General features: G+C 30.7%; 1 protein-coding gene across 3 annotated transcripts in view; it reads right to left on the bottom strand.

Moving 5' to 3' along the window:
- The window catches only part of LOC142327027 (uncharacterized), a 139,866-nt gene extending 125,785 nt beyond the window's left edge, over positions 1 to 14,081 (bottom strand). For all 3 annotated transcript variants that reach the window (XM_075369787.1, XM_075369789.1, XM_075369788.1), the window contains exons 1-2: positions 14,030 to 14,081; positions 12,727 to 12,819 (exon numbers count right to left, since the gene is read on the bottom strand). In XM_075369787.1, the coding sequence (XP_075225902.1) occupies positions 12,727 to 12,809 (83 nt within the window). In that variant the 5' untranslated portion in view covers positions 12,810 to 12,819; positions 14,030 to 14,081. The remainder of the gene's footprint in view (positions 1 to 12,726; positions 12,820 to 14,029) is intronic.
- Between the last annotated feature and the right edge of the window lie 474 nt (positions 14,082 to 14,555).

Here is a 14,555-nt window from a genome sequence, read left to right as displayed (position 1 = left end):
GGCTAATGAACATAAGAAATGCTATATTTCCAAGTTAAATTACTTATTGACGTCAGAACGAAAGCAGGAGATTGAAGACCGGGGCCTTGCGTCTTAGCAGGTCAAGTGGCACGAATTCCCCACAGGCCGCTACACGCATGGTATATTTCCTATACTGTCTGATTTAGGTGCGATTAGATGGGTCTCCCCCAATCAGTATTACACATAATTTCTCTCCGGGCGAATTTGGCTAGGTTTCGTTTGGTGTATTCAAGTCACGGATTGCAAGACTGATGATACAGTGGACCACGTCCTCTACGTCTGTCCCCGATATGAAGTCGAACATTCACAAGCTGTTAGGGAACTTGAGAGAATACATTCCTTTCTGGATATCTGTATTAACTGGATGATCCGCGAGGAGTGGTACATAGCGACTGGTTTTCTTCGCGCCCTTGTGGTATGTAGGTCTGCAGAGGGAGTTAAAACGAGGTACTCGATCGTGGTTGAAGTAGGCGCATTGGCATCGTTCCACGATTATATATTATTGTTTATTCAACTCAACATTGAGAATCCAAAATGGATTTCAAGAAATTAGGAATACTCCTGGAATTTTTGAACGGTTACGACAATATCTCCGAAAAAGACAAGAATAGTAACATACCCAACCAATAGTTTCATAAGTAACAGCAACATTTAAAATGACATTCAAATAACTGCAGTTTGAGCTTGCTCAGTTTGGTTTTAAGTTGCTAACCTGATATAATTTTACTGAATACTTCCACATGCCACACAATTCTGAGGATGGACAAGGCTACCCTTCAGTAAGCCTGATCATCACCTTAGGTGATCTGTGACATTGTAAGGAAAAGCAGTTTTTTGCAGCATGTGTTTAACAAAATTACTGACCCATATTATATTGCAACCATTATAAATTACTGTATCCTTCATATTTGTCCAGCAATACCTGTAGACCTACTCAGGGATATTTACTCTGTATCCTGTAAGGTGACTAAAAAAAGTCAACATGAAGCTAAGATGTTTATTTAGTATAAATCTAAGCCACTTAATCCCCTTTCTAATATGACAAAAACTAATAACTTTTGAAAGTGTAAAAATCCCTCCTGAATTAAAGCTAAAAAAATTAAAACAACAATTAAATTAAAAATTTAGATATTAGTCAAACAGTTTTAAACACTATATACATTGATAAACTGCATCATATTATTATCTAAAATGTAATAAATAATACTTAAACTAACAAGTATTATTTATAAGTTTTCCTATACTACATAACATAACATATTAAGGAATATCACGAACTATTGCATAGCAGTTACCAAGCGAACACTATCAGAAAACATTCATTATTTCATACATCCTAGATCACTATTTACAATATATACATTCTGCAGCGGATAATATAAAACCAATAAATATTTCTAATAAAATATTAAAAAATCCTTTTTACTTATATACTGGCATACTGTTGCACATAATGCCTATTTCTAAATCTTTTAGCAGTTTATATATGATATCAAATATTATAATTAAAATTAAAAACTTTTCAACAAGTCTTTTAAATCATTATTTTTTCAAAATTTTTTTGAAAACTTGTGAACATTTCTTATAATTGATAATAATGGCTTAAATATCATGTTCTTATTAGGCCACACTGAAGAAACAACAGTATTGGCAATAAAACTGTTTAGCTTCAAACTAAGATGTGATATCCATTTGCAAATTCGGCGATTAATATGATAGTAATGAACTTTATCAATTAAAGTTTGGAAAAAATTTCATTTACATATAATGGATTTCTTTGAGTATCAAAAACCAAGACTCCGCTGTTTATAATTTTGAAACTTTTTTTATGATTAACTTGCAATTAACTTTTTTTATGATTAAATCATAATCAAATATTTCATTGAAAAATTTCAAACTACAAAAATTAAATTATATAGCGTTTTAAGTAGTCTTGTTTAAAACACATTTCATAAATCCTGATCATGGCGGTACATACTGAAAAAATAACATATTTTATTTTATTTTGAGAAAGTAAACAATAATATTCTTTTCTGAATTCCTTTATCCTTGATCAACTCCAGATTCTTGAGTGTGATGTTCAGTGCTCTTCTCCTTTCCCTATCTCTATACCATGTAAATTTTACATTTGACCTTACGACATACAAAAAACAATCAACACCACCTACTGTTTTCCGGCAAATGTTTCAGAGTTTCTCACCAGACACGATGATATATACTTGGATCAAAACAGGACGATATCGTTGGTTGTGCTATTGTTGTCAATGAAAGAACTTTTATGTTTGGCCTACCCGGTATTACGAGCATGTTCACTGCTGAACTACTCGCTATAAATAAGGCTCTTAATACCATTAATTCTAAATATAGAAACATTCTTATTTGCAGTGACTCGTGTAGTGCTCTCCAGGCGTTAGAAAACTTTTATTCCGAACATCCTGTCGTCATTGAAATTTACAATGCAATCGCTGAGTTGAGTAATCGCAACACAGGAGTAAGTTTTTGCTGGGTCCCTAGCCACGAAGGGATTCCAGGTAATGAACAAGCAGATTATGCTGCCAAAGAAGTATGTATTCAACCTTCTTTCACCACCCGAGTTACTACCTTTGATTTTATTAATCGTGTAAAACAATCACTGAGAGCAAGGTGGCAAAGTGACTGGGTGACTACTGTCAATAATAAACTACGATGGATTAAAGATTCAGTGTTGCCATGGGACTCCTCTTGCAGAAAATCATGTCGTGAGGAAGTAGTCCTCTGCTGATTACGGATAGGACATACGAGGATCACACACGAGTACCTAATGTCAGGAGGACGTGCACCCCTCTGCACACGATGCAACTGCCACATGACTGTGCACCACATTCTCATAGACTGCATATGTTTTGCGGCGTTGCGTCGTAAATTTAATTTACCCAGAAACATCTCGTACAATAATAACAAAATTTTGAACCGGATGTTTCTGTTTTTGCATAGTACTAGGTTACTGCAAAAAATTTAATATTTTTATGCTAGAAGAGTTTTTGATAATTTTTTCCTTTACTTTCAATTTTGATTTTTTTGGTTCTACGTCTTTAATTTTATTATCCGAGAAGGGAGCCTTTTGCACAACCTATCGGAATTAGGTAAGTTTTATATAGTTTATTTTTTAAATTATTTTAGCTTTTATATTTTAATGACTCTGTCTGCGATATTAGTTTTGAATTTTATTTCACTTTTTTGACTTTTGTTTTAATAAATTTTTATTATATAATTTATATTAATTTTAAACCTTGTAAGTTTTATTATTTTAGAGCTATTTTACTTTTTTATTAAAGAAAATTCCGGGCGATGATAACGCACAGGCATTTTTCGCCCCCAAACAAAAAAAAAAAAGTCTATACCAACCAGTTATATCCTCTTATTTAAACATCAATTTTCATATCTGCAGTCTCTTTAATTGTTTTCCTACTCAAATCTTTACCATATGCTACATTCTCACAACATACATACATGTTCATGCTACGTTGTGCTGGAAATGAGGGCATTTCCAGCATCCTGCATTATTTACACATTACATATTCTGTCATTTATTATCCTTTGCCTTTAGGTGGATGTTTATTAATCTTTTGTGGTCATATACATTTAAGCAATGTATGATGCCATTAGCACAGAGTATGTTGTGTTGTCTTTAATGATATCTACTAAAAAAATACAAAAAGTTTCTTTTTTGATGACAGAACGGGCTTTCTCCTTAATTCTATTATTTCCTGGTGTGACCGTTAACCAATTTGATTACACTCCTGAAATAAATAAATTTATAGCTGTAATACATATATAAATTTAATAAATTAACAATTAATATAATCCACCTTACCAGTACGTTGATATATACTCTAGATCTTTCAGCTTACTTGGAAGCCATCATCAGGAGTTAAAATTAATAAATTTAAAGTCAAAAGTATTCCATTCCATTCCGCACTGTACTGGAATTACACAAACTAGGACAAGCACACACCAACTCTCAATTATGGCATATACATGTGCCATACTGCAGCGAACATGTTAATAAAAAAAGTTGGTAATGGTTCCATTGTCACTAAAAATGGGCATCAACTATGCTCCTGATTTTGTGCTAGCAACTCTCAATTTCTTCTTTAATTACTTCCATCAGAATCAAGTAATGCAAATTTTTCAGTACCATACAAAATGCTCTTCCATCTTTTCTTAGAAAGGTTTGGCCTATAAGATTATGCTTACAGACTATGTAAATATCCTTTAGTAATCATCAACATCCTTTGAAATTACTTCTAATCATTTGTTATTAATAAGTCATACACAACAGTCACTACAAGCTACTACTGTTTCTATTAACTTGTATTGCTTTAGTATGTCAGTAATGCCATAGAGAACAATGGGCAGGGGCTTCAGTCATTTTCTGACTTACTTCATCGGTAATATCTTCCATCGGAAGGTCTTCATATCGATTAGATAGTAGTAAGTCATTAGAAAAAGAAGGATGCGACAATTTTGGTTTGCACAGTACCAGTAGTCTGCCATGGCAGAGCAGCCATTTGCAAATACAAGATATCGCTATCAGTCTTGCTGCCGGCAACATCACTTAGATTGTTACCAATGTCTTTTTCCTACTAAAAGACAAAAAGTTGTAATAAAATATGATCCTGAGTAAATTGGGCTTACTGTCCTTAGATATAAACACTGAGCCTTGACCTCAATCTGTAATCTGCTTTGAGAATTTTCAAACTAGAAATAAAACCTCATTATAGAAATAGCACCTTAGTACTAAACATTCAATGTTAGAAAACAAATTGAAGGATTATTTTGTTCAACAATTGTTACGAGATAAAATACACATAGGAAACTATCTGTTACAGGCAGTACTCAAAAAGCAGTTGAAGCATCTTTCTTAGTGAGCTTAACAATTTTTTGTAACAGATTTTATTTTCGTGACAACTCCAGATTTTCCTGTTACAGCTCAAGCAACATCAGACCAGAAGCCACTGTTTCCAGTTGACCTCATATTTTACAAAGAAGTCATCCACCTTTTTGAATATTTGGGTCAGTGGTAATTCATGTTGGTAGCTCATCAAAATAAATAATCCTCATTAACTGTATTTTAAAATAATAGTGCACATAAACCATAAGTTAGAGCATAATTTCTTGTATCTGTGCTCTCATTGAGTTGTATGGTGAAAAAATCACTACTGTATTTTTGACTTCAGCTGTTAAATTTCACAGCAGGTAACAACTTGCTGTGAAAGATATGGTGACTTGTATGTTGGGTGAATTGCCAGCTAAACTAAACAGCAAAATACAATACCATTATCAAATTATACCATGCACTACAGAATTGAAAGCATGGCATTAAAAGTTAAAAAGAATTTAATAGCTCAGTTTAAAAATAGTGATTTTTAACTTGCATACTCAATGCAGCATTCACAGATAAGCTTTAGTAATAAAATTGGTACCTTAACAATTTAACCATGTTCTCCAGGAGGCTGCTAAGGTGTTGTTTTATTAAATCTCAGGCTTTAAGCTTTCATTTATTTTCGAAACTGTTCTGAAATGGGCAGTGACCACATCCAGTTACTGCTACACACAGAGGTACATGGCTTTCTAAAGAAAAAATGCTAAGCAGCTTATTTGACCTACATTCAGAGGTGCAGGTTCCTAGTGGATAACGATTTTGAACTGTGTCATCAATTGGCAGACAAGCTGTGAATCATACGCTAGCCTAATTATCAGATATTTTCAATCACCTCAATGACTTAAATTTAATTTTGGAGGTGAAACAACAAATTTTCAGTAGATGACAAAATAAAGCCATTATCAAAAAAATATAAAATGAAGAAAAAAAAGCGTTTCAAATGAAAACCTGAAGTCTTCAAAATTTGGAAAATATTATGACATTTACAAAACTGAAATGAAAGACAATCTCATCAATAACATTAACACCATTCCCTAATCCTTGCTGAAACTTTCAAAGAACATTTTAAAGAATATGACTATTCTTAATTCCAATGGATACAAAACCATTTCATACTAGATATCAATCCTGTAACCTTAACTAACAACAAAACAGGATCTTTGTAGAATTATCTTGTGATGGAGGTTTGAAAAAGAATTTGCTAAAATTAAGATTGCATGAATTTTGGCTCAAGGTTAAAAATTAATATCCATCACTCTCCAAACAAATATTATTATTTTTAATCCAATTTTCTGCCATATATTTTTCTAACTGTATTTACTGCTATCATGATAATTAAAAGAAAAATTCATAATAAACTGAACCCTGATCCAAATTTGCACTTAAAATTAAGTTCAACTGAACTTGATATCTCTTCATTTGTTTTAAGCATGCAGCATTAGCATTTTCACTCAATTTTAGTCTTTAGAGTATTGTAAGTAAACAAATAATAAACATATATAAACTGTAAGTAAAGATATAATCTAACATTTCAATGCAAAGTAAATAAATGTTTTTATAAATATTATAAAAAAATTTGTAATAAATAAAAATATTGAGTACATGAATTTTTTTTATAAAATAAATAGATACTTTACAAAAATAAAAAAGCCAGGCCATTTTTTATTGCTCTACCATTGAGTTATAACACTTGCTGCCCTAAGAAATATTACATTTTTATAATTCAGTACATAATGTAATATTAGTTAATGCATTATTGATCTGAAACAGTGAAGCAGCACTTTCACACTATTATTAAACACAACATAAAATAAAACAATAATAAACAGCCAAATTAAACGAAAAGTAGCGGCTTAATACATTAATTTAGTTTTTTCAGAACAACGCTAAATTAGTTCACAAAATAATTAAAAATCATTAAAATTATTTATACAGGTGTATTAAAAATTATTTTTTTTAAGAATATTTTTATAAATTATGGATTACTTTTGATGATATACAGATTTGCTGCTTCTAAACCATCACTACTCAAAAATTACTGTAAACTAGTGTAATATTCATTGTCAAATAACAAGTACACAAAAATTTTTCCCTTTTTGGCAGTAGAGCATGGCTCCAAATCTTGGAACACTCCATTTTGCCTTGTGCGTCACAACCCTTTCCTTCAGAATCTTGATATATCCATTACTTTTCAACAAAACATCTACTGGAAGTAATAAACAAGGGCCTTCAAATGTGAAACGATCCCAAAACATTCTTTCTGGGGATGTTTAACTGATTGTTGGATATCAGCTGGTGATGTATTTTCAACTGATGCTTTTCTAATGCACGGAACCCTTTGCCCCTGAACATAAAAACATGACTTGTCAAAAAACATAACATTTTTTCTTCTTTGGTTCAATTAGCACTTGCTTTGGCCCACAAGAAGCTTTTTTTTGCACATTGCTGGTGTTAAAAGCTGCTTTATAGCTGGCTAATGAGCTTTCTGTCCAACTGCAAGAAGTCAGCATCTAACAGTTTTCACACATAATCTGTTTTAATGCCTGCTAATTCTCAATTTAAGTTCAGAGCAGATAAGTTTGGATCAAGTTTACTACTTTTTGTACCCAATAACTGATCCTGTGTTGGAGTAGTTTTTCTTTCTTTTATGGCCACATTTACCTTTCCTTTGAAGCAAAAAGGATCAAGTTTCTTTAAATTCTTTTAAAACAGCATAAATTGTCCCTTGTCCAATAACACGTACAAGTTATTTGTCATTGTATCATACTGGTATTCTCTGGTAGAGAAACAAATTTTGAAAGCTCTCTTGGTGTTATGTACATTATTATACAGAGTGGCACACGAAATGATCCAACATATGTTTTCTTAATAATGATTAATGTGTTTTATGTTGGTAGAAGTGACAGGAGTTCATGAATATTAGTTTCTGAATGTGCTGCTTGTGTATTGTTCCAAGATGGCTGACAAAGGAAGTCTGACTGTTGAACAGCATGTAAAGACTGTGATTTATAACGAAAAGTGTGATGCTTACACAAAGATTGTTTTGTGCACATTTTGAAACTTGGTGGTCGCCCTCATTTAAAACAATACATAGTCTTTATGAAAAATTTAACAATGACAGTTTAGTATTTGAGAGTAAGCGCAAATGGCCAGCCAATGTTTATTCTCCACAGAATGTCGAAGCTGTTCAAGCAATGCTGTTGAGGAGCCCAATCAAATCAACAAGAAAATCAGCAGCACAACTTGGGATTTCTAGGCGATCAGTGCAGCAAATTTTAAAAACCAGTTTTCATTTGTCTTCCATTTCGTGCACCACCCAGTATATTCAAGACACACAGAAAAAAAAAATGAAAATATGTTTTAGTAATAAAATATGAAATAAGTTTTCGTAAAAAATTATTTATAACATGAAAATTGCTAAATAATCAAAGAACAATAATATCACATTACAGATGCTTAAAGAATGGGTGTGGTCAAGCAGTGTGGCCACAAAATAAAAATAAACAAAAAATTCCCTGTGTTCACATTAAATCGGATGCTGTTGTACTAAAAAAAAACAAAAAACAACTGTTTCTTAAACCTAAATTACTATTCAAAGACTAAGTTATAACAAAATCAATCTAATGATTACAAAAAAAAAAAAAAGGCTTTTATCAAATTTTAACTATGTTCCTCCAATCAAAATGAGGCATCACAATATGGTGCATCTTAGAATGTTGCGAGTACAACATTTCAGACATATGATTTTGTCAGTTAAACTACTTGTGTGCAATTAATTTTTAGTTCTTAACAGCAATTTCATTACAATGTTTACTGTAACAAATAATTTAATAATCCAATACAAAATTACTGACAGTAAAATATGAAACATGCATTCTTACTATAGTCTGAAATTTTGTTATGGCTGGGTTTTCACGGCATTTCAAGAAAAAAAGTAGTTAAAAGAATAAATAAGATTACCTTACGACAAAGATTAGATAAATAAGACAAAACTATCATTAAATACATTTTCAATGTAGTAAGATGACTTCTCCAATAAAGTAAAGGCAATTGGGTAATGTTTTTGACAGAACTGCGTTAATTTGTTGCATTACACTATTTACCTAAATTATTTTTACGACTGTAATACATGTAAAGCAATTGAGGCTCTAGACTTACTATATCTGAAAGCAATAGTATTCATTATAAAACCACCCTCTGTAACTGAATGTCTACTGCATTTCTGTGGGTGAGAAATGCTGAAATGGAACACTATACTTCGGCTTCAATCAGTAAGTAGTAATTAATTTACATGTTAGGCTAGGTTAAACGATTGTACATGGCAGTCAGATAACCAATAAGTACTTAATTTTTTGAAATAATTTATTTTCCATAATAATGAACTAAATAATAATGTTTATTCTTTTATTTATAAAAGTTTCAAGCATTTTAGTAATTTGCATCAAATTTCTGCAAAACAATGTAAAATAACTATGTGAAAACTGCATTTTTCACAACCTATTTCCTTCAACCTAAACTAAATATCTACGAAAAAACACATAATAGAGGTGGTTAATCTTAAAATCACTATTATACAGATTGACTCAGGGGAAAAAGAAAAATTTGTGAACTGATTGCAGAGCTTGAAATGAAGAAAGAAATTCATAAAATGTACATTTGATAACACTTTGTTATAGAGTAATGGCCAGCCAAAAATTTCATCCAGATTTCAGCTACCCCGGTGAAATGAGTCACACTGAAATTTTTAAGGCCTTACCTTGAATGTTTTACATTTTTTTTATCTGTAAAATCGAACAAAACAGGTTCCAGATCTGTATTTGTAGTTTTCATGATGTCCAACGTAAAACAGAAAAATTTGGTGACAAAAAACATATTTTTTTTTAGGTTCGAAGTATAAAAAGTTTGTTAAATGACTCATAAATGCGTAAAAAGTTTTATGACCAAAACTTGTAGAGAATTTACTTCTGGAAAAATTGATGTAATAGAAGTCTATAAAAAAAATTAACTTTTATTATTAAAAGCAAAACTTAACCAAAGATGTGAATATGTAAAAATTAAAAACACCTGTTTTTTGTAAAATTGTAACCTCTGAAAAATTAAAATACTTTTAATTTACTTTAATAAAAAATACGCTCTGTGGTTTATACTGTATTAATTTACAATAAATGTTCAAAAATTCCACCACTAACATCAATACAATTTTCAACTCGTTTCCTTACATTTTCTGTTACCAACCTAATTATATTTTCATGTTTCTTCATGAGGGCAGCAGCAACGAGAATGCAAGCTATCAGTTCATCACACATGTCTACTTTTGGGTTGTATACCTTCCATTTCATCCATCCCCATAAACAGTAATCTAAAATAGTAATATGGAAGAAACCCAGTGATCTAGAGGACCAATTTACCAGTAAATTTTTCATCTAAGAATTACCTTACTTCATTTGTGAAATGTGTTTGTGTTCCATTAAAGTTGATAGTATATTACAATTTGTATCGCCAATGAGAAATTTTCAAGCACTAAGAAATTCATTATTTAGAAATTTAAGACAAATTCTCCTAATGATAAGTTTTTCTAGTATGAAAGGGCCTATTAATTGGTTGTTGCTCATGTCACAGCAAATGTTCACTGAAATCATTGCTGTAAATTTGATTCAACTACATAAGTTTTCTTTAGATCACCAATATAAATTCCATGTGTTGTTTATTTATTTACAGGTACAAGTTCCTTCATCTGAAAATAGTATAAACGGAATTTAGTGGTAATTATATTAATTATTTAGTGGTATTATTAATAAGAATTGTAGCAGTCTAGCATGGTTATCAAGCCAGAGGTGTCAAACTTTCTGAATATGAAAAGATACTGTGTCTGTGAGTGTGTAATATCCTCCATAATGTACTTTGTGGAATGTTGAGTTGTGTGGAAATTCTTTTATGTGCTACTGTATGCCTAAGCAGTATACCTGAAGAATGTTTTCCCTTTCATCAACGTACCAGTTGACATTCATAAGAAACACAAGTGCTGGGAAGTATACCATTCTCACAAAGATTACTAAAAATTCGATAAAATACTTTACGGTTTGGATCTACTTGTCCACGTTACCTACGTCTCAATTCTTCCACCCCACCTGGAACACAAAAATCATACCAACATATTCTGCATGAGCGAGGAGACGCAATATTTTTCAAAACAAATTATTCAAAGCAGAATTTCATTTTTTTTAACTTTAGATTCGATTGGAAAAATGTAGGTGCACTTTCGAGTACAATAAACACAAAAACACTACATAACTTGATTCTCAAAAATAATTAAATACAATTAAAATTATGTCAAAAACAATGTAATCCCCAATGTTTTATTATTTTTCAGTAGCTGTAACTCAGTAACAAATTGTGTTCAGACACAAGTTTGTATTAACTTTTTTCCTTTGTTTCAAACTTTAGAATCAGTTCCTAAATTATTTCCCTTTCCTCCTGAATCACTCGTATAAGATTTATATTTAAAAAACTTAATTATTAATAGCCATTTATAACATATTATTTCATAGGTACATCTTCTAGAAAAAAAACCATTTCAGAGCTATCGCTAATAAATTGGTTTTATTACATTTATGTAATAAATTTTTAAATTACAGCCAACATAACAACATGCAACCCACTCTTAGTGATGATAATTACTTATTTAATTGTAAATACTTTTTCTTTGAATCGAAAGTACATTATCATGAAACCAGGCTTATAAAATCTTTGAATACTAGTGTTGTTAGGTTATTGGGTTACAATTAACCAACATTTCAGAAATTGTTGACCTCTTTTTCTGATTAGCATCTGGAACCACTGTAAGGTATTACTTCAGAAAATGAGTGACCATTCCCGGTCGACCTGAGACTGTACAAGATTACACTTCATTTACATTCATACATATCATCCTCATTCATCTTCTGAAGTAACACCTTATGGTGGTTTTGGAGGCTAAACAGAAGAGAGGCTTATAAATAACAAAACAATTAAATTTAATCAATTACATTCGTGCTAACCACGATTTATATACACTAAGCTTAAAATGTATACAGCACCAAAATAAATAATAAAATCACAAACTGCACTACGGCTATAAAAAACATAACTGACATAGCTTTAGTAAGAAGACTCATTGTCCTTCTTTCACATACACTTAACAAAAAAAGTAGGGAACAATTATCACTCTATCAAGGAACTTCAATGCTTCATCTGGTATTATGAACGGCACCATGCTAATTGTACAGTGTACACAGAAATTGGCAAAAAGTATTCCATTCACGGATAAATTTAACTTAATCAGATCATTTAAAAAAGACAATTTCCCACATAAATTGCCTTCTGTGACAACAAATAAAGCATCAAGAGATTAATCTACATGGGAAGAGTGGTAGCGTCTGGCCTTTCATTCAGAGGTCCCAGGTTTGAATCCTGGTCTGACACAGCATTTTTTTCATATGCTACAAAATCCCATTTCCATATGCTTTAAGCTTAAATGGCGATATCTTCAAGCAGAAAAAACTTAGAAAAATTAATATTAATCACAACTCACATTAGTTATGGTATACGTAGTTTTATCATAGGCACGTTCATTTCAAGAAGTTTAAAAAAGTGCAGATAAAAAAATTAGGCAATCACAACCTAAAATAATTCATTTTTTCATCCTTGGTATAAAGGAATGTATGAATTTATATACAGGTTCTTATGTACATAAACAAATATCAGAAAAATAATATTAATGTAAAAAAAATGTCATTACTTACTTATTACTGATATGAGATCTAATCATAAATAAAATAATTGTGAGAAATTTCTTCTTGAATACATGGAAGTTCATAAAAATCATCTCATATAAGCTGCAAAATCAAAATGAAAATAAAATTAAAACGAATACACATTTTAAATCTTAACAACACAGATACATTTTTATTAAATAAAATACAAATATATTTTTGCGAACCAACCAGAAAGGTTAATACATATAGGAATATAATCAACAAAGTAACAGTTGCACAACTAACTCTCAGAAAATGATTTCACAAAATAATTTGAATCCATGTCATCATGGATTCTAACAAAATAATGTGTAACACAGATCCAAAGTTTGATTACACTTCATTATCTAACAGTATATGATTATATTTAATAACTGATATTATTAATTAAAATCTATTATCAATTTAATTTTATATATGTATATTTAACTTTTTAATTTAATTTATAGCTTTTATTATGAAAGGGTTGCTCTTGCTTATGCAATTAGTTTTCATTTTGTTATGAAATTCTAAGACTCATTTAATTTTACAGAGAAACAAAATATACTGAATCACCCACTCCACTCTGCTTTATTGAATATTTTTTGTAGTAATTTTATATTTATCAAAATGTTGTTAATAACTACACCTAAAAATATCTCTTATTAAAAAATTAAACTGGCTTACTCAGTCGAAAAAATCACAGTACACTTCCAACAGGAATTCAACAATTTGAAGAAATTGTAAAAAATTACAATTTTCTATTAATTTCATAAGGAAAGCAAATTAAAATTTAAAAATTATCTTGGTAGGATAATAGGTATGTTACATTAGAAGAAAAATAAATAAGAGAAAAGTAGAACTAAGGATATGCAACAACACTTAAAACATTACATATCAACTTTTTGATTAAAAAATGTAATTAGCACATGTGTATTTACTGACGAAAAACAATACACGAAAATCATTTATCATGGATTCAAGCTATTGACTGCCTTATATGAAACAGAATCTTAAAATACTTTTATATAAATTAACATTTTATCATCTAAAGCAAAGTTATGAACTGAAAAAACAATTTTAGATTTGTTTAGGTAATAAAGTCAACAAAAATTTATAGACATGAAGTAGTCAAAAACGTCACAATTTCGGTGTAAAAAAAAGCCTCGAAAATGAGCAATTAAAATAATTTTCAAGAAATGGTAGTAAATTTAAGATACTGTCAACATATCGACATTTAAATAAAAATACAGAGATCATTTCATTACCAGTAATGAGTAACATAGTTCAGAAAATGTAGTTTAATACTTACTCTCATTTCGAAGTAACAACCTACATTTTCGCTTACTAACAAGTAACAGCTGATGTTTTCAAATGGTGCTGCGATCTGCTGGCTAAAAAGCAAACGTACTTGTACCATGAGAACTATGATCTAAATCCAGACTTCATTACTGCCATGATTTACGCAACAAATGTAGTAAAAAATTAAAAGTCAAAAAATGTATTAAGTACTAACTAAATATTAACTTGCATTTACATTGTAAATTTTTTTTAAAGTTAATAAATATAAAGACAGAAAAAACTCGTTGAAAATACCTGTTGAATGAGAAGTCTAAATTATCGCTGTTGAAATGGCGAGGACAGATGTGCGGAAATTTTATTTAACGTAGTTCGACACATTAACTAGACGAACGAAATGCAGAAATTATTAACAAAATCAGCTTTCACAATGATCTCAGAACAAAAACAAGTCTGCCAGACCACTGTGAAACCCGGTTTCGTCTTACCATCCTCCTGCGGAAAACGCTGTCTTCATTACTTCGCAGCAATTCATCTTC

Source organism: Lycorma delicatula, chromosome 6 (assembly GCF_047948215.1).
Source record: "Lycorma delicatula isolate Av1 chromosome 6, ASM4794821v1, whole genome shotgun sequence".
Classification (NCBI taxonomy): Eukaryota; Metazoa; Arthropoda; class Insecta; order Hemiptera; family Fulgoridae; genus Lycorma; species Lycorma delicatula.
The sequence above is the reverse complement of the archived record's forward strand: the minus strand, read 5'-3'. Positions and strand labels throughout refer to the sequence as shown.